The sequence below is a fragment of the Rattus norvegicus genome, chromosome 11 (genome assembly GCF_036323735.1).
Source record: "Rattus norvegicus strain BN/NHsdMcwi chromosome 11, GRCr8, whole genome shotgun sequence".
NCBI classification, from domain to species: domain Eukaryota; kingdom Metazoa; phylum Chordata; class Mammalia; order Rodentia; family Muridae; genus Rattus; species Rattus norvegicus.
Genome location: NC_086029.1, coordinates 45,002,136 through 45,029,655, shown reverse-complemented (window position 1 = coordinate 45,029,655; position 27,520 = coordinate 45,002,136). Strand labels below are relative to the sequence as shown.

General features: G+C 47.3%; 2 protein-coding genes across 4 annotated transcripts; both read right to left on the bottom strand.

Moving 5' to 3' along the window:
- Positions 1–729: 729 nt before the first annotated feature.
- Smim11 (small integral membrane protein 11) lies at positions 730–10,387 on the bottom strand. 3 transcript variants are annotated; one of them, XM_006248022.3, is made up of 4 exons: positions 10,360–10,382; positions 6,130–6,239; positions 2,320–2,488; positions 730–912 (listed from the first exon to the last, which is right to left on the bottom strand). In XM_006248022.3, exons 2-3 carry the CDS (start codon positions 6,139–6,141, stop codon positions 2,333–2,335), a joined length of 168 nt encoding a protein of 55 aa, XP_006248084.1. In that variant the 5' UTR covers positions 6,142–6,239; positions 10,360–10,382; the 3' UTR covers positions 730–912; positions 2,320–2,332. The 3 variants fall into 3 exon arrangements, 2 of the variants coding, with proteins under 2 accessions (XP_006248084.1, NP_001124472.1); NM_001131000.1 differs by having other exon boundaries at positions 736–912; positions 6,130–6,254; positions 10,360–10,387; XR_010055929.1 differs by lacking the exon at positions 10,360–10,382 and having other exon boundaries at positions 1,328–2,488; positions 6,130–6,248.
- Positions 10,388–13,713: 3,326 nt separating this feature from the next.
- On the bottom strand, positions 13,714–26,188 carry Kcne2 (potassium voltage-gated channel subfamily E regulatory subunit 2). The gene is made up of 3 exons (NM_133603.2): positions 26,181–26,188; positions 20,557–20,729; positions 13,714–15,250 (listed from the first exon to the last, which is right to left on the bottom strand). The coding sequence occupies exon 3, from the start codon at positions 15,236–15,238 to the stop codon at positions 14,867–14,869; it is 372 nt and encodes a 123-aa protein (NP_598287.1). The 5' UTR covers positions 15,239–15,250; positions 20,557–20,729; positions 26,181–26,188; the 3' UTR covers positions 13,714–14,866.
- Positions 26,189–27,520: the final 1,332 nt, after the last annotated feature.

The following is a 27,520-nucleotide window of genomic DNA, read 5'->3' as shown; positions in this document are numbered from 1 at the left end:
TGACGGACATGCTACACACTCCTGTGGCCATCTGCAGTGGGACCCAGCACTTTCCAGCACACCAGGGCTGGTTCCCGCCTCCATCCTCCATCCACACAGTGTACCATGAGGTGAGAGAATTAAGCCTCTAAGCACCTTGGTCTCTTAGGTGCTGAGGGGAGGAGCTCACCATTGTTTCCTCTCAGGAAAGCATCAAACTGGTCGAGAAGTCGCTAGCACAGGCTAGCCTCTATCTATCAGCAGTCCTCCTACCTCAGCCTCCTAGGATTGCAGGTGTGAGCCATCATGCCTCTACAAGACTGATAGCTATGGACTCTTTCTAGACTGAGGTACTGTGATATCCCATGGCTCTCACCCTCCCCACAGAAACCCTCCCAGGCCAGCACAGGGTCCAGCCCTCTCGACATAGACAAGCACACAGCTTCCCTGATGGTACGCAGTCACCATGGGAACAAGCCACACAAGCAGAAGCAAGTGGTGGCAAGTGGGGACATGCTGGCCGAGGCTTCTACTGGAGCTCCCATTGCTGGGGACTGTCCCCAACAGCAGCGTCACCATTGATGTGGGCACGCACATGCACCAGGATTTGCTATCGTAACTCCACAACCAGAATGTAGCAGAGAAAAGAAGGCTTGAAAAGTCCTCTTATAAGGTGTTCTGTGTTCGGGGGAGGAGGTGGTGAGAGATAGGGAAAGAGTGGGGGGGGAGAGGGAAAGAATGCAGACAGCCTTTTTAAGAATAATGCATTTTATTTCAGTAAACAAAATACTGGTTCTTCTAAAAACTTATAAAAATTCACGCTGTTAATCATTTAAGTTAAAGGTCTAGGCCAGAACTGTGTCCTCCTCTGTTAAGTCTTTCTTCTCTCTTCGCTGCTGGAGTCCACCCAAGCTGACATTTGAATAGGAAAATCTAGAAAGGAGGGGAGAGGACAGCAGTGAGGCAGGCTGGGTAGAACAGCATGGTGCTTTGTATGGTCAGAGCCAACTGCCGCTAGCTCTTGGAGACCCCAGGTAGGCCACTCAGTCTGACCTACTAATCAGTGCATTTGGACACCATGGGCTTCTTTCTTTGACACAGGCTCTGGAGGGGCTGCTAGCCTGAAACAGGCCAGCTCCCAGGCCGGGTCTACGTGGTGGTGTGCGCATGCGCGCGGTGGCCCTGGCTCAATGAAAACGTGAACTTAACCGGCACCGACGAGATCACTCGTGATCTTCCTGCCCTCCTCTCAGCTGACAGGAAGCATGACTCTGACTGCACCATAAACCTAACCACTTCCACTCAGCTGTCTGCCCTCGGCATTTTAAACTGCTGAACACCCCCTCACCTCCGACCAGCCCTGAGGTCAAGCACTTCCTGGTTATTTATGGTTTTCCGTCAATAAGACGCTTTTCGAAAGGCAAGGTTCCACGGTGGTAAGTTCTGCCTGGAACGTCTCCACTCTCTGAGGAGTGGCAGCAGGCTTGGGTGAGCGACATACGGCAGTGGTTCTCTGGTCTCATTATTGTACACTTCGGAGGTGGCACAGCTGGGGAGTGAGTAGGGTGCTTCACTTCCCAGATCTGTTCTCTCAGCCTGTTGTCACCTCGGGGCACTGTCAGGAGGGCTGAGGTGTGACGTGTTTAGTGAAACGCTTGCCCCAGTCTCACTGTTACCAAGGAGTCCGAGGGAACGCCCGCTTTCAGAGCATCAGGTGGGCAGTGCCATGACGCCAGAGGCGGTTCCCACGGTAACCCAGAGCTGACCAGACCATATAGGAATCACCTGTTGGACGTTCAAAGGACTAACTGCCCAGACTGAATGGTGGACACACTGCCCTTTCCTGAGGCTGGACCCTAGGAAGCTGTGGTCTTAACAAGCAACACAGCGGGATCCAGCAGCCATGTATAGAAATTCTGATGAGAAACCAGTTGGATTCTGGAACCAGAATCTAGAATCCTTGCTCACCTTATTTGAATCCCGATACTAAGAGAGGCTCGGAGTTCAGCTTGAAATGTGAAGAAACAGATTCCCACATGAAAAGTAAATAGTCAGGTATATCTGTGGCAAGGCCTTAAGGAGAGTTCCCAGGGCCCTTGAGTCCTGACTTCCCCACACATGCTCCAGAACCCTCCCCCACTAAAGCACGACAGGCAGGGAGCAGAGGACTGATCCTCTAATTGGTCAGCAGCGGGGCCGAGGCTCTGGCTCTGCACCCTAGCTGCAGTGCCCATGTGCCCTCTTGCTGTGACAGAACAAGGATGCAGAGCTCTCAGGCCACCATACCCTTGGCCGGGCACTGCAGCCCTCTGGGCAGGTTTTGTCTGCAAAGCCCAGTACCTCTAAGGTCTCTTCAGTTCTCTTTCCTCTCTGATTGCCGCTTCTTCTCAGCTTGCAGTTTTCCTTCCAAGCTTCTCCTCTGGTACATTTTCACTCCCGCAAAGGCCAGGCAAAGGATCAGGGTCTTTGCTGCCAAGATATACAGCAGCAGAGGCACGTGTTCGAGAACCTCGAGGGAGAAAGACACAGGCTGATTGCTCTAGCAGTGACGAGGAGTCCTGGTTCCTTCCTTCTGCAAATGTTACTTAGCAGCTACAATGTTCCAAGCTGAGGCTAGACTCCTGGAACACACTGGTGTCCTAGTTAGCTTAACTGACAACTTGATACAATCTAGAATCATCTGAGAGGAAAGTTATGATTGGAGCATGTCAGGAGCTATCAGGATAGACTAAGGCTAGTAGGTGGCCTTCCTGGAGGCAGCCCACCATTTTTGCATGGTCTGTGATGGGTGAGCTCCATGATAAGTTCCAGAGACTTCATCTCAGGATTCTTCTTCTTGCAGCTGATATGTCTTTCCTGTCATTATTAAATTGATATAATAATCTCTGGGCACTAGTCCATACTATTGATCAGATAGATTCATGCAGATTAACAAGGATAAACTTCCATGAATTAATGCCATTTAGATGAATTAATGATTCTATAGACTTCCTGATTTGATTCAAATTTTAGGAAGAAAATTTTAAGAGATGGTTTTAGCGGCTTTGGTAGAAATATGTAACAAAGTTAGAATCAAGAACAGAACGTGCCCACTCCTCATAACAATAAGTAAAGGTGTGTAATAAGAAATACAATGAGCTTTCATAATCACACTAAAAAGAGAAATCGACTTGGGACAAGTTTGTGTTCAAGGAAAAACATTCAGGTCCAGGGATGAAGTCATGTACTATGAAAAGGCAAGACCACACACACACAAACAGTTGCTTTGAACTTATATCCAGCATGTTAGAATGAAACATTGCTTTGAACTTAATATCAACATCATTCTGTAACTCCCATTTTGTGTAACATTTTATCTATGAGGCAATTTTCTAAAGAACTTTTTGTCTAAGAAGGTATAAAAAGACCAGAGGAAAGAAATAAAGTTGTTGGTTGGATGGTTTGGCTTGGGGAGCTCTGCTCCATCCACCCAACCATCCACCCACCCATCCATCCATCCATCCATCCATCCATCCATCCATCCATCCATCTGTCCATCCATCCATCCATCACCCATCCACCCACCCATCCATCCAAATGTATATGTCTACTTGTTTCTATGTACATGTGTAGGTGTATGTATGTATGTATGCATGAAAACTTATTTGTGACATGATCAGGCCGGCCAGAGTGTGGGTGTGTGAATGTATGTGTCTGTGTGTGAATGTATATGTGTGTGTCTGTGTGTGAATGTATATGTGTCTGTGTGTGAATGTATATGTATGTGTCTGTGTGTGAATGTATATGTGTCTGTGTGTGAATGTATGTGTCTGTGTGAATGTATATGTGTCTGTGTGTGAATGTATATGTGTCTGTGTGTGAATGTATATGTGTGTGTCTGTGCAATGAATAAAGCATGTTGATTCTTTTCCTCTCCTTCCTCTCTGGTTCACAGAGAGTTAACCAGCCTAGCCAGAGGCTCCTGGCCCTGGACAGAGAAGGGAGTGAGAACAATACATTTTTTACTAAATCCACCGGCCAGCCACTGGGCAGCAGGTGTTAACCACCTAAGCCAGCATTTTTTTTTTTTTTTTCGGAGCTGGGGACCAAACCCAGGGCCTTGCGCTAGCTAGGCAAGTGCTCTACCACTGAGCTAAATCCCCAACCCCCTAAGCCAGCATTTTTTAAGCACAGAATAAACAAGAAAGTTTTTAGGGTTATTTAGAAGTTAACAGCAACCATTCAGTATAGTTAGAGAGCTGGGAGGCCAGAGACCATCAGTCTTTAAAGCTACCTCTGTGCCCAATGCTGTGTCCCATTTCAAACCATTCCAGGCTGGGCTGGCTCTGGGCAGGAGGAGCCGCTTAGACCACACTGGCCTGTGGGCCTGTCCTTGTGGGACTGTCTTCATTATTAATTGATGTAGCCGGGCTCAGCCTACTGTGGGCGGCACCAGTCCCAGGTAGGCAGCCCTGAGACATATACGAAAGCCAATGTAAGGGGCTGGAGAGATGGTCAGGGTTAGAGTGAAGCCAGTCCCCAGCTCCTGATTCCAATTTATACACATCCATGTCCCTGCAATTATATCTAGACCTTTGGTGATTCCCTCTCATGTGGAGCAGATGCAGCACCAGTTGCTATTTCTTGGAAAGTCTGTGTGCCCTGTGCTTTCTGTGGACTGTCCCCTTTCGTGGGCCCAACGAAGGGTACAGACAGTCCTGACTGAACAGATGAGGCCTGTAACTGTGGGGAGGTGGCTGATGGGTGAGGAGGAAGTTGGATCCACTGTGGATGGCCGACTCTTCCATCACTGAATTTTCTAGTAACACGTTTTGCCCTTCCACCCGAATCTGGTTTACAATTAAGTCCTGCAGGTCAGCCACGACTCGGCTGGACTCGATACCTTAGACACTACTTAACTATTAGGAATGGCTACTGAGGGTTTCTGAGGATATTCTTTCTGGGATAGAATAATATAATGAAACCATGGGTGAGGAAGAAATACATTCCAGTTGCTTAATTTAACTAGGACAGTAACTACGTCCCCTTTCAGCCACTCTGTCACCGAGGAGTGCGGATCCCACAGCTTGGGTGCAGTGGAGGATCGTGATGATGTCAATACAAAGGACACGAGGGGCAAGTACCCCGATAATGGCCTGTCTCGTGGCTGCTCCTGAGCGCTATTGGACAAGCTCGACTCCATGCTCACAATCTAGCCGGTGGGGGACGTGAGCGCTGCCACATCACCCTCAAGTTCCCCAGGCTGCTCAGGGCTGAGACTGCCTTAGATCTGGACAGGGTAGTGTCTCGTCCCTACGAATACATCCTGGGGTTCTCGTATCATGGAGCCCATGCCACAGCTCATGGTTCTCTGGGATACAAGCCCCAGACGGCATCAGCGAGGGCAGGAGTGTGTTCTCTGAACAGGAAGTTAGAGAACAAACTGAAAAGGACATGAGTTAGCTGGTTCCATTATTTATTTTCTCTTTATGGGGACTGGAGAGGCAAGAGTTTCCAGGAGGGGGTGGGGTGGGGGTGGGGGTGGGGTGGGGTGGCGATGCCAGAGGGAGGGCGGATGATGCCAGCAGAGGGCAACCGTACTAAAGGGCTCAGAAACTGGCTTCAGCTGGCCTAAATTTCTCACTCATCTCCTCTTATTCTTTAAGTTCTTTTTATCTCTCAAAATAGGCAGACCTATAGGGAGAAAGTGACTACTGCTGGAGTGTGTGTGAGATCAACTGTGTGTGAGTGCATGAGGTTATGTGTGTGTGCGTGTTTTTGGAGAAGAGACTCAATTCACTAAAACTATCACTCTACTGATACAGTATCTCTACTGTTGCTCTTGCGTTAAAGGCTTGGCCCCCTAGTCCGCTACCATGAAGTGCAGTGAACTTTCAGAGAGTGGAGCCTTCCAGAAGGTTCTCAGGTCACTGGAATTATGTCCGCAGAGGTTTAAGGGACTCTGATCTGTCCTTCCACTCTGCTTACCTACTTCTGTTCTCTACCAAACGCTGTCAGTCACCCCCCACCACCCACATGTCCACAAAAGGGCTGGAATTTCCAGACCCCCTGAGCTCAGGTGTTCCACTAGTAGTGCGACAGACATCATATGTGGAGAGACAAAAAACCAAAGCAAACAAAAACCAAACTACTTTTTGAAACTATTCTCACCTTCCAGTTCATGGCGGGCCAGCTGTGGTTCACTTGTGATTGACGTAACCGGTACACATCAGCATGAGAGGCAGCTGCGAGGTCAGGACCAAGGAGCTGGAAGTTCTGACCTGGGGAGAGAGAGACTGAGAAACAGGTCAATGCAGGGCTTCCAGAGGAGAGCACTCTGGGAAGCCGCGTCTTTGACAGAGAGAGGCCTGTGAACAGAGAGCACGTAGAGGTGGGGCAGGGGTTCTGCACAGGTGACCCTGCTCCCTGTGGCTCTCTGCAGTCCCCTGCCCAGCGCTGGTCCTGAGTCACCTGTTCCTATCTGACTCCTCTGCGCACTTAACGCCCTCACTTGGAAATGGACCCGGCCTTCTCCTGACTCGACCGTGAGCTAGTTTGGGAAAGAAGGACCTTCTGAATGTTAACTGTGCTCATCCTGGCTTAAAATAAAAACCAAAAGTTACCTGGAGGGGAAGAATAAATGACAGCAAAAAAACTGTCCTGAGAAAATGGCTGGCTCATACATAAAATTTCTTCTAAAAAGCAGAGGAGACCTAGAGCAGGGGACAGTGCAGTGACAGCCCGAGAACAGAGGCTCTCCATGGCCTGTGTCTCATTAGCTATGACACAGGGTGGGCCCCTCTATTTCTGAAACTTGACTTTATGGGAAGTTATCCACAGCCTGACTCTACTGTGCTGTCTGTGCTGCCATGCTTAGATGAGCTAAGCCAGCGAGTCCGTATTTTACCCCCTTTAAGGTGGGGAGGAAATAAGGGGTAAGTGTGTGACCAGCTCTGAACCCACCCACCTAGTACCAGAGGTCTCTGTTCCAAATGGGTGTCTCCAGGTTCTTGGCACTGCATTTTAAAAAATTGAAGGTGTACACAGATGGGAAAGTGACAAGGACTTTTGTGCAGAAGCAGACGTAGTACAGGCCAGATACTCTACAAGAGGCCAACAGACTACTTGAGCTGGAGTGGACAAAGGCTGTGGCTTCCTTTTGTGGGTTCTGGAGGGGGAGGGAGCTCACTGCTAGCAGTGGGGTGTCCTTTAGTTCTAATTGATATGGGTTATGTAAGCTTTAGTTCACATCTCTTCCCACAATGCATTTGACTTTAATCCCAATTACTCATAGCCGAAAGTGGGCAAATGGAGATCTTTCCCCCAACACCCTCAAATGTTCATTTTAAGGTCATAGTTTGCCTTACTATGCATGCACCCAAAACCAGTATATGCTAGATCTAGCCATGTCCCCTAGCTTCAGGATATGTTTGGTCACCAAAAGGACTTACTGAGGGTTGTTGCCAAGGAGCTATAGTTTGGAGTGTCCATAGCCTTTTTTTTTTTTTTTTTTAAGAGAGGTGTGCCTGCAGCTCCACACGGGCGTGGGGGAGACCCCAGCTTGCTTCACTGGGAAAGCACTCTGTGTAGCTCAAATCAAGCAGACCCCCAGGTTTTCCTCGCCCTTGCCTGTCTCACACCCAGTCAGTCAGATCTGGGAACTTTAGCCTCAGCAAGTCACCTGGATACAGAGGGAGAGCTTCAAAATCACACTCCTTCCTACGAACTTAAGGTTAGAATTAGGAAAGCAACGGGAAATTTCATACGCCTCATAGAATGGGCTTCCCGAAGTAAACCTCTTGGGAGACAGTGTAGAAAAAAGAAATTCCAGTTATAAAAAAGTATCTAATATATAAAATTCAGACCTCAGTCTATTCAAGGTTATAGAACTTTGAAAACCAACCAGCTATTGGCTCAAGATAACCAAGTTTTGCCTTTGACTTGCGCAAAGTCAGATAAACCAAGGAGCATATAATGCAAAGCCCTGTTTAAATGCTATAGCGGTGGTTAAGGTGCCACAAGTGTTTGCCTTTAAACAGCAGCAGATTCCAACCTACGCTGGGAAAAATGAGTTCTTTGCGTGTTATAACCTGCTGCTGGAATTTACACTTTGAACGTCTAGTAATCTTAGGGATTAGCCGTTCTGTATGTTAAAACAAAATAATCGTTTCCATTTTATTTTCATAATTCTTTCTTAATTAAGTTGTGTACATGTGATATGGTAGATGATTTAACTGTTGCCCACAAGTCACCTGTATGAATTGATACGCACGGGACGTTGACTCCCAAGGTCAAGGAAAACAAACGGGCCCAAGGTGCTTACAAGAGGAAATAAATGGAAGAAAATACCCAGGGGTCTGGAGATCTGGTAAACCCATTACGCTCAGCAGCAGTGTGACCTTGGCCTCTCAAAGACTCCTTCATTAGTAAATTCTCCTTCAGGAGTTGGCCAGTAATCACGAAGAAGCATGAGTAACACACAGAAAGCATTACTGTCTTGAAAATGTCTCTCCTTTCCTAATGGTCCTACCAGATAATGAACAGCGATGGGGCAGGATGCAGTCAGTACAAGGCGCCAGGCATGGGATAAAGACTAAGGGCAAGGAGGAGGAGGCCAGGACTCTATTCCGGGTGGCAGTAAGGGACAGGTATGTGACCTGGGAAAGCCATTAGCCTCCTGAGTCAAAGTGCTCTTGGAATATCAGGGTCCAAAGAGTAAGTCACCCACTCTGGAATTTACAACTCTTCCCTCTCTCTGATGTCACAGAACCTGATGTCAAAAAGACTAGCAAGTAGAGGGTTAAAAGGTAAGGTCTCGGGCTGGAGAGATGGCTCAGTGGTTAAGAGTCCTGACTGCTGTTCCAGAGGTCCTGAGTTCAAACCCCAGCAACCACATGGTGGCTCACAACCATCTGTAATGGGATCTGATGCCCTCTTTTGGTGTGTCTGAAGACAGCTACAGTGTACTTAGCTACAGTGTACTTATATATAATAAATGAATAAAAAAAAAAAAAGGTAAGGTCTCAAAGAGAGAAACAGGGCTGAGGGTGTGGCTCAGAGTGCTAACTCAAAGCTCTGGGTTCAACCCAAGTAACTCACAAACAAGCTTGGTGCAGGCCTGTAATCCTAGCACTTGGGGGGTGGAGGTCAAGGGACGGGAGTTCAAGGTCACCAAGGTACAGAGAAAGAGTGAATTTGTGGCCAATCTCAGATTCACCTAATTGTGCCAAAGAAGGAGAAAGAGAATAAAAACCGGGAGTGGGGGGTGTGTGGTAAAAGCACAAGGAACTAACTCTGTAATGGTAGTGGAGTGGGTGGGGTGAGGAGAAGAGACCCAGATCATCCTCCATCATTGTCACCCACCGCTTTAAAATAAACTACACAAACCAAAGTAGATGACTTCAAGGCACCTTGTAAGCTTTCTGCAAATCGGATGACCAAGAAAGCTAAACTTCTCAGTGAGCTGTCTGCTCCAAATCACGGACTACTGGTGCCATTCAGAAACAAGCAGCAGCTGACAGCAGAGAGTGAGTCAAAGACAGCAGGGTGAGGACAGCTGGAGGCCATTAAAATATAAGAAAAGCCATTCAGGCCTAATTCTTCACGGTAGCAAAAGGGCTTAGACGATACAACTGCTAGTAGGTTTGATCTTTATTGCAAGGTATCTTGCCAGGTTTTATTCTAGAAACAAAGAAGGTATTCATCCATTCTGATTACACCAATGAAAGCAACATGGCCAATATTCTGCTTACAAGCTACCTGGCGGGGCTAACCAAGACGTGGGTCCACCAATCTCAGCATATTACCCACTCACTCCAACCGCTCATCACCTGAGCAGCTTGTGTGAACTGCCTGAAGCTGTTTTCACTCCCAGTCTCTACCCCTTTCACTCCAGTTCCTCAGCCAACCATTTAAAGCATCGGTAGGTTCAGCTCTCCCCTGATGCCTGGACCTCACTTAGCCCGCTCAGCACAGGCCTTGGTTTTCAAGAAATCTAGCTAGACCCACCTTATCCGGGTGGCCAGACTCCAAATTTTAAAACTTTGGAGAGCCCGTGAATTATGGTGCACCTCCCTATTAGCTGGAACGGCACACCTCATTTGAGCAACTCTAGCACCTGTGCGATCTGGGGCCCCACAGATCAAACAGGGCTTTGCTATCCCTGGGTACTTTAAGTGCCCAGCCAGGTTCTCGCCCCCACGCATGCGCTCCACTAAGGGGAGAGGAAGAAGGCCAGGAGTTATCATTGCTCCCTCCCTGCGTCCCCAAAACAACGGGACCAGACTATTAAGGTTCCCATGCTCTGTGTGGCCGTAACCAGCAAGTGTCATCCAGGGAGAAGCACGAACGCGAGGTGACCGAGGGACCCCCAGCGCCCCAAAGATTCAATCACACACTTACAATTCAATGCGGCGGGGCCTCCTCGTTTGGTGCTCACAAACCACGACTCCCACAATCTGGTCGTGAAAACTACATGTCCCGAAATGCACCGCTCGGAAAGGAAGCGCCATGATGAAGGGCACCGTTTGATACGCAGGCGCAGTGGCTCCAGGGTGGCTGCAGAGGCGCTGAGGGCAAAGACGGTGTTGCTCCAAGCGCAGGCGCTGTGGGCGCCAGGCCAGTTGCTCAGGGATCTGAGGATATTGAAGAAATCCAAATGGGACCCCTGAGGGTGGTCCGCAGCAGGTGGGGTGCGACCTGAGACCCATTGTTCAAGTGCATTGTTTGTTGACTCCTGTTCTCTAAAGCTGAAGACAAGAGGACCCAGGTTTTTTGTCGTTTTGTTTTTTTAGATTTAGCATTCCTCCGCGGGGACAATATGAATGCGTCCCTGTTGGGATAACTGAAGGATGCCCTGGCATTAGGTTCCCAGTTTCATTTCTAACCAGTGAACCCCGAAAGCGTGCCGGGTAGGGAGGGCAGACAGCAGCCCTGTACAAGATGGCTGTGGAGATGGAAAGTTCTCACCGAGCTCTCCACCTCAACTCCCTCTTTTGTGGAGTGGGGAACTGATGCCCAATGCTGACACTAATGGCAGGGTGGATACTTGAACCCAAGAAATCTACCTTCAGATCTCATTATGCCTCTTTGTGGAGATGAAGTAGAAAATGTTAGCTTGCAGAGGGCTTCACAGACCTGGTTGTGCCATCAAGAGAATATCACTTGAGACTTTTCATTTAATTTAATTCTACGAGGCATATAAAGGACACGCTATAATTATAATATTTCATAAATGATGAAACAGAAACGCAAAGAATGGGTTACCCCCCAGAGGTTTAGTCCAGCATGCGCCAGACATGGGGCTCACCATAGGTTGTGAGACTAGGATCAGATCAGCCCCTATCGCCTGTTCCTTTTGAGATAGCTTTGAATTTGCACTTTATTTAAGACTCAGGCGTGTGGAACCAGCAGGCTAAGCAGAAAGACTCTAAAGGAGACATGGAGAGAAAAAACCCCAGCTGTTTGACTTGGCGTTTTCGTTCGGAAAGCCTCACTTTGGTCTAAGTTGATACTGGAGGGGGAGCTGGGGTAAATGAATCAACAACTGGATACCTGTCCAACGTGTTAGTTACCTGCTGTTAACCCAACAAGAGACTTGACAGAGCATCTTAGGGAAGTAAGGGCTTGTCTAGGCTAGCTAAAGTAGGGTCCACAGCCAGGAGGAGAGTGCTCGAGGCTTGTACTTGCTTGGCCTTCTCCTTTAGGTTCCATCCAGGATCCCAAACCAGGGAATGGTGGAGTCCATGTAGAGTATGTTTACCCCCTCATTATAGCAGTCTATATTCCCCACAGATGTCCCCAGAGGCTTGTCTGTTATCTGAGTCTAGATCCTGTGAAGGTGACCGTATTAACTACCACCTAAAGATGTAGCATTTCTCTTGTTCCCCCTAAATAAAACTGACTGATTGATGTTCATGTCATAAATATACTTAATAAAGTTGACCGATTAATGTTTATGTTGTAAATATGTTTTCCAGTGATGACAAAGTACACGTAATGAAAGCCTGGATTTAGCCACCGATACGTTTTCCTGGCTAACAGATGAGCCAGTGAGCGTTTGGCTTACAGTTTAATTCTACGAGGCCTCTAAAGGACACACTATAATTATAACATCTCACAAATGATAAAAAGGAAATACAAAAAAATTTCTTTTTTTTTTTTTTTGGAGGTTTAGGCCAACCCATGCCAGACCTTGGTAAATTTACAAACACTGGGAAGGAGGCTGTGTTTTGTGTTGTGTTCTGAAGGGGAAAAAAAACTCCCTGTACATGACTTAGACCTGCAAGGGGCATGGCCAGCCGTCTAAATGACTGCATTTCAGAGAGATGTTTGTAGAAGAATTGTTCTTGCAGGGTCTCAGTGTTTGTGTTTCTAAGAGACACTTTTTAGATATAAGAATTATTCCTCAAAGGGAAAGAGAAAGCATTTGTAATTGTAAAAATCTGCTCTAGGAGAGGGTTCAGTAGCCTGTCTGCCTACTTTGGCTGGATTGAACAGTCGGCTCCCCTGGCCCAGGTTCATCTGGATAACCACTGTGAGCTGTTAGAAAAAAATATTAATGTTTATCCGAGTCTCTTAGGATATGAAGGCCAATGAAATAATTTAAACCAAGAATATACGATATTTACTGGTCAAGGTTGGGGCCTATAGTCAGGAAGGAGGCTCAGGGAACCTTGACTTGATACAAAAAACGAAAAGTCATTACCAGGGTAGAAAACCTGGCTGGACACAGCCCCAGGGTAGGATCTCTGGGTCTGAGCTATCCAGGTTGGACATGTTGGTGTGCAACAGGATGTTAGGCTTCTGGTCTGAGGGAGGAAGCCACGTATAGCTCATCTGCTCTTGGAACATGAGAGACTTATCCTAACACCATCTAGTTTCTCTGGTAGCACAAATGCGAACATGTAGGAAGCAGATGTTTCATGCACATCATCTCTCCTATAAAGAGACAGATATCGCAGTTGGCTTTATGGTGTGTGGCCACCAAAACTCACGTTAGAACTTGAGATGAGAGGGAGGCATGGCCTTCTGTGGCGGGAGCTTTACCCTCACTGGGCTGCACTGACTACCAGGGCACACACTGGTATAATGAGGTTGGATCTGGTATTTGGTCGTCCTCCCTCTGCATGCATTAAAGCCGTGTGATACCTTCACCAGGAACCTCAGATGCTGGTAGCTTTGCTCTCAATCTTTCCAGCCTCCAGAAGAACAGGCTCATCATAGCCCCTACAAACCGTCCAGTCAGGCACTGTCTTATGGGAACAGAGATGGCCTCCTTTGAGTCTTGCCTTTGTACTGTGAAGCTGGAAGGCCCACTCACAATGGCTGTGCCCAGAGTAAAGACACGGGGTATGGAGCACAGGATGCTGAGAATCCACACGTCTCTCACTCACCCTGGACGTCCTACCTGCGCTATCATGTCCTCATTCTCGTGTCTCTTTTTAGGCCGTGTCCACTTCCTGTTGAGCTCTGTTAAGAGCTGTCACATTCAAGTGCACAGCTGACTCCCCTCACCCCGTGTGTTAGCTCCTCCACCTCCCCACGCCCCATCTCTAACCCCCAGGAGCTCCCTCTCCTCTCACTCCCAGGTCCCAGGGCCAGTAACCCAAGCAGATAAACATCACGGAGTTGGATTAGTGAAGAAAACATCTAATCTTGATAGATTGCAGTCTTCTCATCTGTGGGTGAAGTGGCACAAGGTAACAACCTCCAAGGTGCCCTTCAGCTCTGGCATGACGACTCTGTACTCCTTTGTGCAAAGCATTCACTTTATTTTTTTTAAAGGACAGCTTACATTGTATTACACACATAACATGATATATTGAAGCTATACACATTGTGGAATGACTAAGGTATCATCTCATGTAGTCACTCTTTTGTGGTAAGGATACCTAACTATCCTCTCAGGTAACAGTGTCTAAGGACAAAAGGCACCTTTATTGACCTTGGAGGGCAACGGGTCTAGAATGGCTTGGACCCTCAGCTAGTCCTTCCCCCCTCAGTCTCCTGAGGGTTGGGTTATGAGCGTGCATCCCCAGCCCCATTAAAATGTGTAGCCTTTGACCAACATCTCTTTAGCACCTCCACTGTGGTGCAAAGGATTAAGCAGCCACTGTCCAGCTTGCAGCAAATATCTAGCGGGGTGTTCTGTAGCTTGCGTCATGTCAAATGTGTGTGAAAATAAGCTATAAATGGGATCTAAAACCAAGTAAAGAGTACGATGTTTGGGAAGGAAGGCCACACTGTGTCAAGCCAGAGAACTTTTAAAGCTTAAGTTTCCTTGAAAAGTTAAAAATAAGTTGGGTTGCACTGGGGGCTCTTGAATATTTGATGCCTCTGGTGTGGGTTATTTGTCCTTTCAGTGTTTGCTCTGTCCGGATGTCCAAATCAGTTAAATACCAGGAAAGCTGTAGATGCAAAATAACCCCACACTTTTGTTCATTGACCACCTCGGACTCGCTGCCCATAAATCAGTGAGTAAATGCTCTCCCATCACTTCTGCAAGCCCGAGATAGATTTAAACCCCAGCGTCTGGACACTTTTGACTTACTCATAAACTGAATTTGCTACATTCAAACTAATATTTTATGAGAAAGAAGGTTGAAAGATTTGTAACTCTCTGCTTTCTATCCCCGCTGCCCGTGCCCAGTCCCGTTGCTTCATGTTTGCCTCTGTTCTCATGATTGGAATGGACTTAAATGACATTTACATTGCCTAGCAAGCAACAAGAGACCCTCAGCATAAATCTCACCCCACCAGGCTCACCTAAACCACTGAGATAGACCGCTACCTGCGTCCACCGCCAGCCAGGCTGCACAGAGGAACTAGCTTTCTTCCAAGCAAGGGCAAGTGGGGCCTCAAGGCGGCAGAAGCACCCCTTCCTGGGCAGATGGACTCTCGTTCTTTATCAGGGTGACACTGTGAACCCCGTCGCCCCCAGGTTCTCATGGATGGTGGCCTTGGAGTCTTCCAGATGCAAGATCTGACTCCTATACTTCTGCTGCCAATCCTCCACGATGTACTGGTGGTACGGGTCCTGGGAGTGCTCCCGCCGCTTCGACTTCACCGTGCTCACCAGGATGGCCACCACGATGAAGGCGAACATGCCGATCATCACCATGAGGTACAGGATGACGTAGTAGAAGTTCTCGGCATCCACTCTGGCCTGGAGCGCCTGTTGTTCGGCTGTTGTGTTCCTCCTCCAGCTGTCCATATAAGTAATGAAAACCTTTTTGAAGGCATCCTCCAGGGTCTGCGTCAAGTTGGCTAAAGTGGTCATGTTTCCCCCTTGCTGGGACGAGAACAGAGATCAGTAAAGGTAAGGCTCTTCCTCCCTTTGGCTACCTTCAGGGAGGTAGGGAGGTAGGGAGGCGAGAGAGAGTGGCGAGAACTCAGTCTCTAAGCCAGGCTAGTGCTGGCTTGAGTTAAAGCTTGGGTAGTCTTTAAGTCAAACACAGTCACTTTTTAAAATCCATTTTTTAATGCACCGTTACAATAAAATGTAATAGAAGGTGTGATGCTGTATAAAGGCGTTTACACACTAGATACACACAAAATGGAGAAAGACTTGAAGGAAGTAGAAAAATGTGTGCATATATATGGATGCTTATATAATCATGTATCTTTGGGGTTTTTTTGTTTGTTTGTTTGTTTTGTTTTGTTTTTGGTGTTTTTTCTCGGAAGTTCTTATCAATCATCTTGTATCTGTTTGTGCGGAGAAACATGGGTGACCTCTCGGCCACTAGCAAATGCATCCCTGTGTGTACATCATGCATGGCATGCATCCAGCATGCTTGCTGTTCAAAGAAGCAGTGGCATTTCGCTCTTACAAACTGCAGGGATTTACGTGCAGCAATAAGGCAAAAAATTGCAGATTTTTAAAAATATGTCCTATTTCCTAGGCTTATCAGGTGTGCCCAACCTGTGGCCCAGATAGCCATATATGCAGCCTTAAAGCATAAAGCTACTTAAAGCACTAAGAGGTTATGAGGTACTGTGCGTGTGTGTGTGTGTGTGTGTGTGTGTGTGTGTGAGCATGTGCGAGTCTGTGTGTGACATAAGTGTGTGTGTGTGGTATGTGTAGTATGATATGTATGTTTGTGTGTATGAGGCTGTGTGTGCTGTGCATATGTGGGGTGTGTGTGTGTAAAAAGTATGTGTATATGTGGTATGTGTGTGGTGAGTGTGTGTATGTGGTATGTGTGTGGTATGGTATGTATATATATGTGTACATTTGTTGCAATTTATGCAATATGTTGCAATATTTCTTTGTAACTACTTCATTACACAATTCTTCTGTGTGAACTTTGTTGATGACATTTGTCACAACGTCAAAAGGCTGGCTGTGGCTGGTAGAAAAACTTACACACACACACACACACATACACACACACACACACACACACACACACACACACACACACACACACACTGGAAAAGAGTATTTTAGGTAGTAACGCCAAAAAATGTAAACGGAGCTTTCTTCACAGTAAAATTCGTCTCTCACTTTCATCCCCACAGCCACCACCATCTCTCTGAAACACTGTGTGGTCCTCCTGGAAACATCTCTTTAGGTTGCGAGTGCCCTTCTCTCCCTGCACAAGGACACCCTCTCTACAAGAAGGGAAGTAGACCTACCATTATCTTACATCACAGGGCACAGGACCTTCCTGCTATTCTTAAAATAACCTTGTAATTCCTTAACAAGATTTACCTGGCCTGCCCTGAGTTCCCACCTGACCCACTCCTGGCTTATCCTTATGGGGGATACAGCTTATGTGCACTCTAATAGGAGGGATACAGCTTATGTGCATTGTAAGGTGAGGGATATGGTTTATGTGCACTATAAAAGGAGGGATATGGCTTATGTGCATTGTAAGGTAAGGAATATGGTTTATGTGCACTATAATAGGAGGGATATGGCTTATGTGCACTGTAATAGGAGGGATATGGCTTATGTGCACTGTAATAGGAGGGATATGGCTTATGTGCATTATAAGTGAGGGATATGGTTTATGTGCACTATAATAGGAGGGATACAGCTTATGTGCATTGTAAGGTGAGGGATATGGCTTATGTGCATTGTAAGGTGAGGGATACGGCTTATGTGCACTATAAGTGAGGGATATGGTTTATGTGCACTGTAATAGGAGGGATATGGTTTATGTGCATTATAAGTGAGGGATATGGTTTATGTGCACTGTAATAGGAGGGCTACAGCTTATGTGCATTGTAAGGTGAGGGATACGGCTTATGTGCACTGTAATAGGAGGGATATGGCTTATGTACATTATAAGTGAGGGATATGGTTTATGTGCACTGTAATAGGAGGGCTACAGCTTATGTGCATTGTAAGGTGAGGGATATGGCTTATGTGCATCTGGCTGGTCACACCTCCTTCTTTTCCTCCGAGCCATGTCTTGTCTGAGAACATTTCAGTCTTGCCCTCCTACCTAGACTGTTATACCCCCTCGTGCTGCACTTCCTTGGTCCCAGCATGTGAGCTGCCTTGAACACGTGGCAGTCCTCTCCCTCATGGACAGGCTGTGTCAGGCATCCTCATCTGGAGAAGACCGCCCATAAATGCCCAGAAATTCTCCCATAAAACACATCCTCCCATTCCCTCATTTAAAACTCTACTCCCAATGTATATTTCACATCTGACTTTTTAAAGGGGACATATTTTTTAAAATTTTGTCCGTGTGTGTGTGTGTGTGTGTGTGTGTGTGTGTGTGTGTGTGTGTGTGTGTTGTCTGCATGTATGTATGCACACCATGTGCATGATAGGTGCCTCCGAAGGCCAGAAGAAGGTGTTGTAGCCCCTGGAACTGGAGTTACGGATATTTGTGGGCCACCATGTGTGTTCTGGGAACTGAATTCTGGTCCCCTGTAAGCACAACCCTGCCTGCCCCTCATCTGACCGTCTAACGTTTGTTCTTCAAAGGTCTCTAAGATCTCTCTTCCTGCCACTCAAATCCTGGCTGGCTAAGGAGAAAGTTAGCAAACAGATGAGACTGGTCCCAGGGACACACCAAGCACATTTTCCAAGAGGTGCGGCAGAGGAATGCATTGTCCTTTAAACAATGAAGTTTGCTCTGAAGGAGAAGAACTAAGATTATTTGTCTCCATGAAGTTTATGTATGCATATAGGAAGCTCTAAGTTCACTTTCAGGGGACCCCTAGGCTCCCCAACATCCACAGGTATCTCGAGGAGAGAGACTTAAGCAATGCACTCTGCTGCTTCCTGGTGTGGAGGTGTGGACACAGTTGGCAGCTCCAAGGGTGGAGTGGCCTAACTACCCATTGTTTGCTCAGCTCTTCTCTGCTAAGCAGATCGAGAGGACTTTTTTGTTCAGGTTTAATCTTAGGCTTGAAAGAGCCCACAGGGAATAAATAAATGCCTGAGTGCTACCCTCTGCCCAGGCTGAGGAAACCGAGTCTGAGGGGCTCACTGGTGTACACCGAGGCATGGGATGTGGCTTGGCTGGGAAGTTAGCCAAGGCACTGTGCGAAGGCCATTTTATTGATAGAGACTATGTTAGAAATGCTAAATGCTAAATGCTAAGCAGAACACGCTAGTAGGGGGAAAGGAATAGTGGGGTGAAAGGCAGTCAGGGAGACAGAGGGGAGCTGTAAGGGAGGACTAACCAAAGCTAAAAACGCAGGAGAATGCCACAGTTTGTACACCAATCTCCAACAGTACAGTAAGGGCAGGGGAGATGAAAGTTCGGTGGGCAAAATGCTAACTGGCTAACTGACAAGCCTGAGGGCCTGAGTCTGGAGGGGTGGCTTGTGTGTGTGTGTGTGTGTGTGTGTGTGTGTGTGTGTGTGTGTGTGTGTAATCCCTGTGCTTCTGTGGAGAGATGGGAGTTAGGCACAAGAGGATCCTGGGAAGCTAACAAGCTAATTTGTCTGATGAACACAGCAGTAAACCTGAGACCATGTTTTAAATGGAGCTCTGCCCTCTGACCTGTCCATATGAACTGCAACCTGTCTGGGCTTGCAATCACACCACACACCACACATGCACAAGCACATGCATATGTACACACACACACACACACACACACACACACACAAATTAAGAAAATTAAAAATCTGCAAAGGGTAAAGGATAGATAACAAGCTACCTTTAAAAACGATAAAGGGGTTGGTTGAGATTTTGATCCCTAGAATAAGCAGTGACCTCACTCACATATAGCCATGTTTGGCCCTCATTCTCTTCCCCCATGAATCCCATGCGTTTTGCCCTCACTCTTTTCCCCTACAAATCCCACTTGAGGCACTGTGCTTTCGGGATACCCAGAGAACCCAGTGTGCATTCATTGAACTGTATGAAATCGCTGTGTTTAGGTGTAACTGGTCACCATCACATGGTTCCACCTATGGGAACTGGATTTCACTCGCTCAGTGGGTCTTGCTGAGTCTCAGAACAGGATGGGCCCCTGGGGAACACGGGGACAGCTTGCTCTTTGGTGGGCGGCTCGATGACAGCCTACACAGCACTAAGCTCCCTTCCTCTAAGATCAGGGCTCTCACATTGGCCACTGTGCCTGGGCTAGGAGCAAGCAACCCAGGCCAGGCCAGGACTCAATCTGTCCGACAGGAGGCCACACATTCCAGTAGCCTGTGTTTCCCCCTCCTGTGACTGGTTGGCTCAAGTGTATAGAAGACAAAAGACCAAGACCTTGCTTGCTTCTGTTGGCTGAGCTGCGTCTCCCGGCCACCAAAGGACCCCCCTGTTCCCGCTATTCCTACCACAAGTATATGATGTGATCTGACGGCCTCTCTGGACAGTACAAGGAGAGACACACACGTTTGATCCCAGTGACCGAAGCTTTCTTTGCTCAAAATACGATGGGTCACTGCCCTTATCTGAGACAGACAGCAAAGTCATGGATTTTTTTATGTGAAGAGTAGGAAAAAAAGTTATAAATACCTACATTTAGCATGAATCCTTCATTTAATAAAACACTTTCAACACTCTCACCTGAAGGCATTTACTGAAGAAAGGAACTAGGAAAACGTAGGGAGGAACGGGGTGGGTTGGGAGAAGGCAGGCAGGCGTGAACGAGACCACATGCCCAGAAAAAAAAAATTTTTTTTTTAGTTTTCTGAAATAGGAATAAAAAGTTATGTGATTTCTTTTAAAAAGATAAATAATAAAACTTACCTATGCAGTATGTGAGCTGTGCAGGAAGCTTTCAGAAAGCCAGGCTCTGCCCCTCGCTGGTGTTAGCTCTCCGGGGCTGTACTAAATCTCAGCGGGCTGGGCACTTTTGGCTTGAGCCCAGTAAGCCCTTGCTGCCTGGAGCCGGCAATCCTGGGCTTTTAGGAATCCGAATGTTTAATCTTATGTGGAAAGTTAAATACTGGTTGGCAGCTGGGAATTAACCCTGATGCCTGGACAGGGGTGGGGCACAGAGCTGCCCATGTGAAGCCCGGCTGAGGGTGAAGTGGCTCAAGTTCCCTCTGTGCGACATTACGTGAACTTTTCCTGGGGAGATGCTCGTGGACACCTGCTCACCCCGGATAGGGCACAAGTAACGATTCCATCCAAACTATCGTGGTGAACCAGAGTTTATCAGAGTCACTTACAGGATGAGAGATTCCTCACAGGAGTGCTGATATCCCTCCACGGCTGCACGATTAAAGAGCCCCACGCACGATTGGACGAAGATTTCCCCACGGCTGCACAGATGGAGTCCCCCTCCAGCCAACCGTCCACACTGGGTGTAGTCAGCACCTCCTGAGAGCTGGGTTGCTTGCTGCTGGGAGGGGAGGGCACAGAACAAAGTGAGTGAATAGAAGCGCAGATGAACTCCCGTGAGCCTCACCGAGACCTCGGAGGGAAGGTCTGTGGGCACCAGCAGCCATCTTGTTGAGGGTCAGAGGTGGTCAATGTCTACTCTGATTAAGAGGGAAGCTATGCTTGGAGCATCCCACACCAGGGACGCAGGATGCCCTCCTGCACCAGCTAACAACAAAGGCAGTCCCTCACCGACGCACTCACAGGCCAAGCTGATCTAGGCAGTTCTTTCATGGAGCTGTTTCCCCGGATAATTCTAGGTTGTGTCTAGTGGACAATCAAAGCTGACTGGGCAGGGGGTCCTCAGAGCAGGGGGACTACCTGAGACCTATCGTATGTGAGCATCGCCATGAGCCTGTAAGACTCTCAGCGAGAATCTTCCCTCAGGAGGGAGATCCTCAAGCCCAATGACCAGTCCGAGTCCACAGGCTGCAATCAGCAAGAGGATTTTTATTGATCAGGATACACAGGTATCTGTGGGCGTCCCAGTCAATTCGGAAGACTGGCGCGCCTAGCAGAGCCAGGGTGGGCTTTTTATAGTATTTTGGGGAGCAGAAGCAGGCTTACAGAAGCAGATGCATGGTTACAGGGATGTGATTGGTGGAGTACATGGTGGTCAGGGCTTCCGGGGGGTCAGGGACTTTTTCTTTTTCCTGTCAGGTGGCCCATGGAGTAGTGCCCATAATTTAGTCTGGTTTCTGCATTTTGTTTTCTTTTCTGGTCTGTTTCGTCTAAATGATGGGTCAGCTTGTCCCACATATCTAAAAACTTACTTTTTACTTCTATAGTTGAGGGCCTTGGGCTTGTACAATTCCCTTTCTGGGAGGGGGTCTTTCATTCCCCCATTTTCTTTTTTTGTCCTTGAGTGGAATCTTCCACTCAACTTGTTTTAGGTACCTCTGTTTTTTTTTTTTTTTTCACCATCTGATACTGTTGTCTCAGCACAAAAGTTTGAATGACTGAAAGTCTGTATCTCTTATTATTCCTGTCTGATCTGCATAGAAACAACATTCTTCTTTTAGTGTAGCACACAGACTCTTTCTTTAAGGAATATCAGGTCTAATCTTTTCCTATTTTGAAGGACTACCTCTGAGAGGGAGGTTAGGTGTTCTTGGAGGTCAGCTAAAAAGTCTTTTTTACTCTTTTTATATCTGAGTCAATGGCAGTTCTGAATTCTCTATAAGCCTTGCATTGTAAGGCAACAGCAGATGTCCTTGTGCTGCCCTTGTAGCACCTAGATAGCCTTAAATAATTCTCAACTCTCTTTTGTGTCTTATTAAGTCTTTAGCATCAGGATTCTAATCTGGACACTATCTGAACCTATACACCAAGGTCTTTTAGAACTTCTAAACTTATATAGGTTGTGATCCCTGAGGCACAGTCCCAAGAAGTGTTAGGAGTACTAACATATGTAATGTTACATCATTTGTAATAAAAATCAAGCCTATCCTTACACCTATTCCGAGGGAACCCAGGGCAAACAGGCAAACATGAAATTCTTGTTTCTAAAACACACTCCTCAAGTGAGCATAATAGCAACCTCCTAGTCACTTAAGTCTAGGGAGCTTTTTGAAGATCTGAGTGTCCCTCTAGGTCCCAGCTCTCAGCCCCAACAACTAGTACGCTGCTGGTGAGGGCTGAGAATTGACGGCTGTCAGGGTGGTCAGCAGCACCAGGTACGGTCCTTTCTATCGAGGCTCGAGTGTCTGGGCTCAGTGTAGCTGCAGTCTCTAACCTGGAATTGATGGGATGTCTCAGGGGTCTCCGGGGCATAGGCTGCTGTCAGCTGTGAGCAGATTTCTTTCTGTATCACCTGTAGGTCTTTTAGCCTGGCATATAAATCATTATTACTATGACATGTTGGTTCAGTAACATCATCTAATACAGTCAGGGGAGCTGAGGCCCCATATAAGATCTCAAAGGGGGTAAGGCTGAATCTGGAAGGGGTATTTCTTGCTCTGAAGAGAGCAAGAGGGAAGGAGTGTCACCCAGTCTATGCCAGTCTCCACGGTCAATTTGGTCAGGGTCTCTTTTAGAGTTTTATTTATTTCCTGAACTTTGAGGTCTGTAAATACAACGTAATTTTCAATCAACCTCTGAATACTTGGCCACACCCTGGCTTACCTTGGCAACGAAAGTAGGGCTGTTGTCTGACCAGATTACCTTGGGCATTCCAAATCGGGGGAAGATTTCTTCCAGTATCTTCTTGATGATTGTAGAGGCCGTCTCTTGTTTGGTGGGGAAAGTTTCTATCTATTCCTGAAAAGATATCTATAAACACTAGGAGACATTTATAACCATATTTTCCTGGTTTTATCTCTGTGAAGTCCACTTCTCAGTAGTATCCAGGCCGTTCCCCACGGAGCCTCCTACCACAGTCAACTTGCCTGAAAACAGTTACCTTTTGGCATGGTATACATCAGTGCACTATCTGTTCCACGAGATACTTGAGACCTGTGACATAATATTTAGTTTTTGAAAACGTCTGGATGAGTTTGCTTACCCCTAAGTGAGTCCATTGATGCATTTGTTTTTATCATGGCCTCTGCCTATTTTTGTAGCAGGATCTTCTTTCTCGTTGAGGTGTACCAGAGTCTCTTCCTCGGCCTGGCTGGGTCATGGAGGGCCCTTAACATAGCCAGAATCTCTTTTTTTTCTTGCCCTCAGATGTCAGCAGGCCCCTCTGCTGATGGGCTGTAGCAAAGGCATACGTGCTGTCCACATAGATGTTAAGTCTCTTTCTCAGCCCAAGGGCTTTGGTGAGGGGAGCGAGCTCTACCCTCTGAGTAGAAGTGCCTTCTGGTAGGGCCTGAGCCCATATGACTCTGTTTTCATCTATCACTGCTGTCCCAGCCCATCTTTTTCCTTCTCTAAGAAGCTGCTCCCATCTATGAACCCATCTACCCCCTCTGGTGGCTGGTCAGTCAGATCTTTATGCCACTCCTGTGCTTTAGTGAGCTCCTGTTGACAGTCATGAAGGGGGGTGTCTAGGTCGGGGTCCGGGAGCAGGGTTGCAGGGTTTAGACTCGTAGGGGCAGTCTGGAATCACAAGGAACAAGTGGGATACCCGGCCCACGCCAAGGTCCACTGTTCTTCGGGTAGTCCATGAGTATCATTTGTTGCCAGTAGCCCCCGTATTCAAGGTCTTTTGCTGGACTCTAGCCCATTTGGGCGTAGGAGCACAGAGTGTTGGGCCCCCGTATTCACAAAACAACTGGGCAGGCTTCCCTTCTATCTTTGCGCATAGCCAGCACTCTAGGACCAAGAGGCTTGCCTTCCGGGCTGCTGGAGAGGCCCCTCTTGTTCTTCCTGGGGCAGTCCCTAACCCAGTGTCCTTTTTCCTTGCGATAGGCACACTGATCTTTAGCTAGGAATTCTCTTCTGTTGCCAGGTACTGTCTTCCTAGGTTCCCTAACTACTGTGGCCAGTATATATTCCTCTCCTGTCTTTTATCCCTCTTTACCTCTCTAGCTTCTTTTTCCTTTTGTCTCTTTTCTTCCTTAGCTTCCTGCTCTTTTTACCTTCTTTCCTCTTTCTCTTCCTCAGTCTCTCTCTCATATCTTCTGCATCTTCCTCTTCCTCTACAGCTATTAGATGCTGTCCACTTATGTAACTACACTTCAACTTTACTTTCTCTGCAACGTACACTAACCCTCAGCAACTTAGCTTAACCCTTCAAATTTCTGTAACTTTCTCTCTTTATATCTTTTCCTTATCTTAGCCAGATTGGTGGGGCATTTTCCAGCCCCTCGGAGACCCACCCTTGGAGCCTGGTGGCAGACCTGGAGCACTCCCTACCTTCAGGGGTATTCAAGTCAACAGTCAGGAGTGAGGGTCTTCCATCCATGTCTGGATTTATCTTTCTGGCCTCCAGTAGGATTCCGTCTTTCCTCAGTGGTAAAGAAGACCTGTAACAGTTACTAACAAGCATCTCAAATGGGATGGTGAGAAAACAAGAGAATCTTGAGAATAGAGGTCCACTGAAGAGGACAAATAGCATTTAGTCACACAGCTAAACCAGGAGGACTTTTTGGGACAAAAAGGCTGTTGTAAAAATAAGCACAAGCTTTGTGTCTGTGAAACAGAACGGCAAGCAGAGGGAGCTGATCTGTTACTGACCATCTCTCTGGACTTAAGAACTAATAACAAAAGGATGGAGAGATGGTTAGGACCTGGGTGCTAGATACCAAGTGGCTGACAAAAGAATTGTAACCAGTTCACCTGGGACTTTCAGGACCTCAGTAGCAGCCCTTTACCAAACTGTCTCAGTGGGCTAAAGGCCCATGGAAAAGAAAACATTAATCCTGACCTTGGCCACAGCCAAAGCCTGAATTCTAAATTTTGACTGGCAAAACAAAGTTCTTCACAGTTTGTTGCAGATTCTTTTTGAAACTATTTTAGGGGCTTCTCTGTCCCCCAACCTGGGGCATTTTGACCACAGGGGCAGGAACTGGCTGCTGTGGGGATAGGATCAAAGGCACTCTCCATATCAATGATGACTAACAGGGAAGGTGACTTAATGTTGGAGATCAACTCCTCTCTTGGAATAGGGCCAGCAGATAAGGCAGGCTCCCTTAAAGAACTTCTCTTAATGAACACTCTCCTTCTGTGAGCAAGTGTTGAAGGTCTGGTCACTGAAGGCAGCAACTGGAATTATTATTTTTTTTCAGGGCCAAAAGTCTCATAAAACAACCACTAACTCTATATTATCTTATTGTTGTCAAAGCGTCAACCCCGGCCGGCCTCATCACCTTGAAACTCCTCTTACGCTGACTTGGCCTGAGCTGCGCCACTGCCCACGCGCAGCCTGCAGCTTGCTAGCAGGCCTGCATGCTTGTCACCCTCAGCCCCTATATTTTCCTACTCTGTGCTGTCCCTTCCTTAGAAGCTGTGAATGTTTAAGCAACAGGGAGAATTTTTCTTCAGGATCTAAGGTAAAGCTTTCAGGCTCTTGTTAATACCTGCTTCAGACAGGGTCACTCACTAACCTGGAGTTCTTCATACACAACTGTTAACAGCAGCTAGAATGGACAAGGGGAGCAAAGGGAGGGGCATCTCTCCTTGGGGAGGAGGCTAAGAGAGAAAGATAAAACTCCCTAGCAGAAAACAATTTTTCTCAAGCAAATTATTTCCAAGTTAAGCACCAAGAGGATCAAGTAAAACTCCTTGACAAACAAAGCAAATAGTTTCATGATTTTAAACACAGTCGTCAGTCCAAGATTTTAAACACAGTCGTCTATCCAAAGTTCAAAAACGAAACAAAAGCCAAAAAGACACTGGACAATACCACAGAAAACAAACCAGACAAACAAGACCAAGACAAAGCATCCTATAACCAATTTCCACAGATATTCAAAGAAAATTAGGACACAAAGAAGACAAACAATTTCAACAGTCAGACAGACAGACGCACCGCGCGGCTTCGGTGTCAAACTGAAACCAAAAATTCAGACAGAGGCGACAAGGGTCCGGATCCTTCAGTGGATCCGGCTCTCTCCTCTCTCCTCCAACCCAAAACCATGTATCCTTCCGATACAGGCTGAGCCCCGAAAAACCGGGCTCTAAACACCCTTGGAACGTCTTCCAGGGCTGCGGGGGAGAAGTCCAAGCTCGTCAGCTCCTTCTCTGGCCCGCCCAAATACAAACGGTCTAGACCCAAGCCAAGTAACTAAGCATTTACAGAACAAGTCACAAAGCAAGACAAGACAGGACAAGACAAATGCTGGCCAGCTTACCTCCCGGTGGGTGGTCGGTGGTCTCTAGGCAGAGGATCTCCGATCCCGGACGAGCCCCCATATGTAAGACTCTCAGCGAGAATCTTCCCTCAGGAGGGAGATCCTCAAGCCCAATGACCAGTCCGAGTCCACAGGCTGCAATCAGCAAGAGGATTTTTATTGATCAGGATACACAGGTATCTGTGGGCGTCCCAGTCAATTCGGAAGACTGGCGCGCCTAGCAGAGCCAGGGTGGGCTTTTTATAGTATTTTGGGGAGCAGAAGCAGGCTTACAGAAGCAGATGCATGGTTACAGGGATGTGATTGGTGGAGTACATGGTGGTCAGGGCTTCCGGGGGGTCAGGGACTTTTTCTTTTTCCTGTCAGGTGGCCCATGGAGTAGTGCCCATAATTTAGTCTGGTTTCTGCATTTTGTTTTCTTTTCTGGTCTGTTTCGTCTAAATGATGGGTCAGCTTGTCCCACATATCTAAAAACTTACTTTTTACTTCTATAGTTGAGGGCCTTGGGCTTGTACAATTCCCTTTCTGGGAGGGGGTCTTTCAAGCCGGTGCTTCTCCAGGGGCTTATTAGCTTCATATTACCATCGCCACAACTAGACACACAATATACTATTGTGACAGCTGGGGGATCCTGCCACGGGGAGGTGAAATGAACCACACCAAATGTGTGCCCGGATTTGAATCTAATTTGAAAAGGGCCAACCAAAGTCACTTAAGAGCTGTGTAGCTGTCTGTGGCTGTGCGGCCCATGCTGTGGCTAGGAAAAATCAAATAGAAAGGCTAACTTCGTTCCACAGGTGGGTTTTTGATGGTCTCCAAAGGACATGGTTAGAAGTGTACGGGGTGTTAGGGGAAGGTAGCATTACTTATCTACTGGGTGTATCTCTGTAATCCTGCACCAGCTTCCCAGGAAGCCATCTGTCCCTGCCTGAGACGAGGCAAAAGCCAACCACAGAGAGACGACCGGACCATAGAGCTGTGAGCACCTCGCAGCAGTGGAAGCCGGGGGTTCACACGA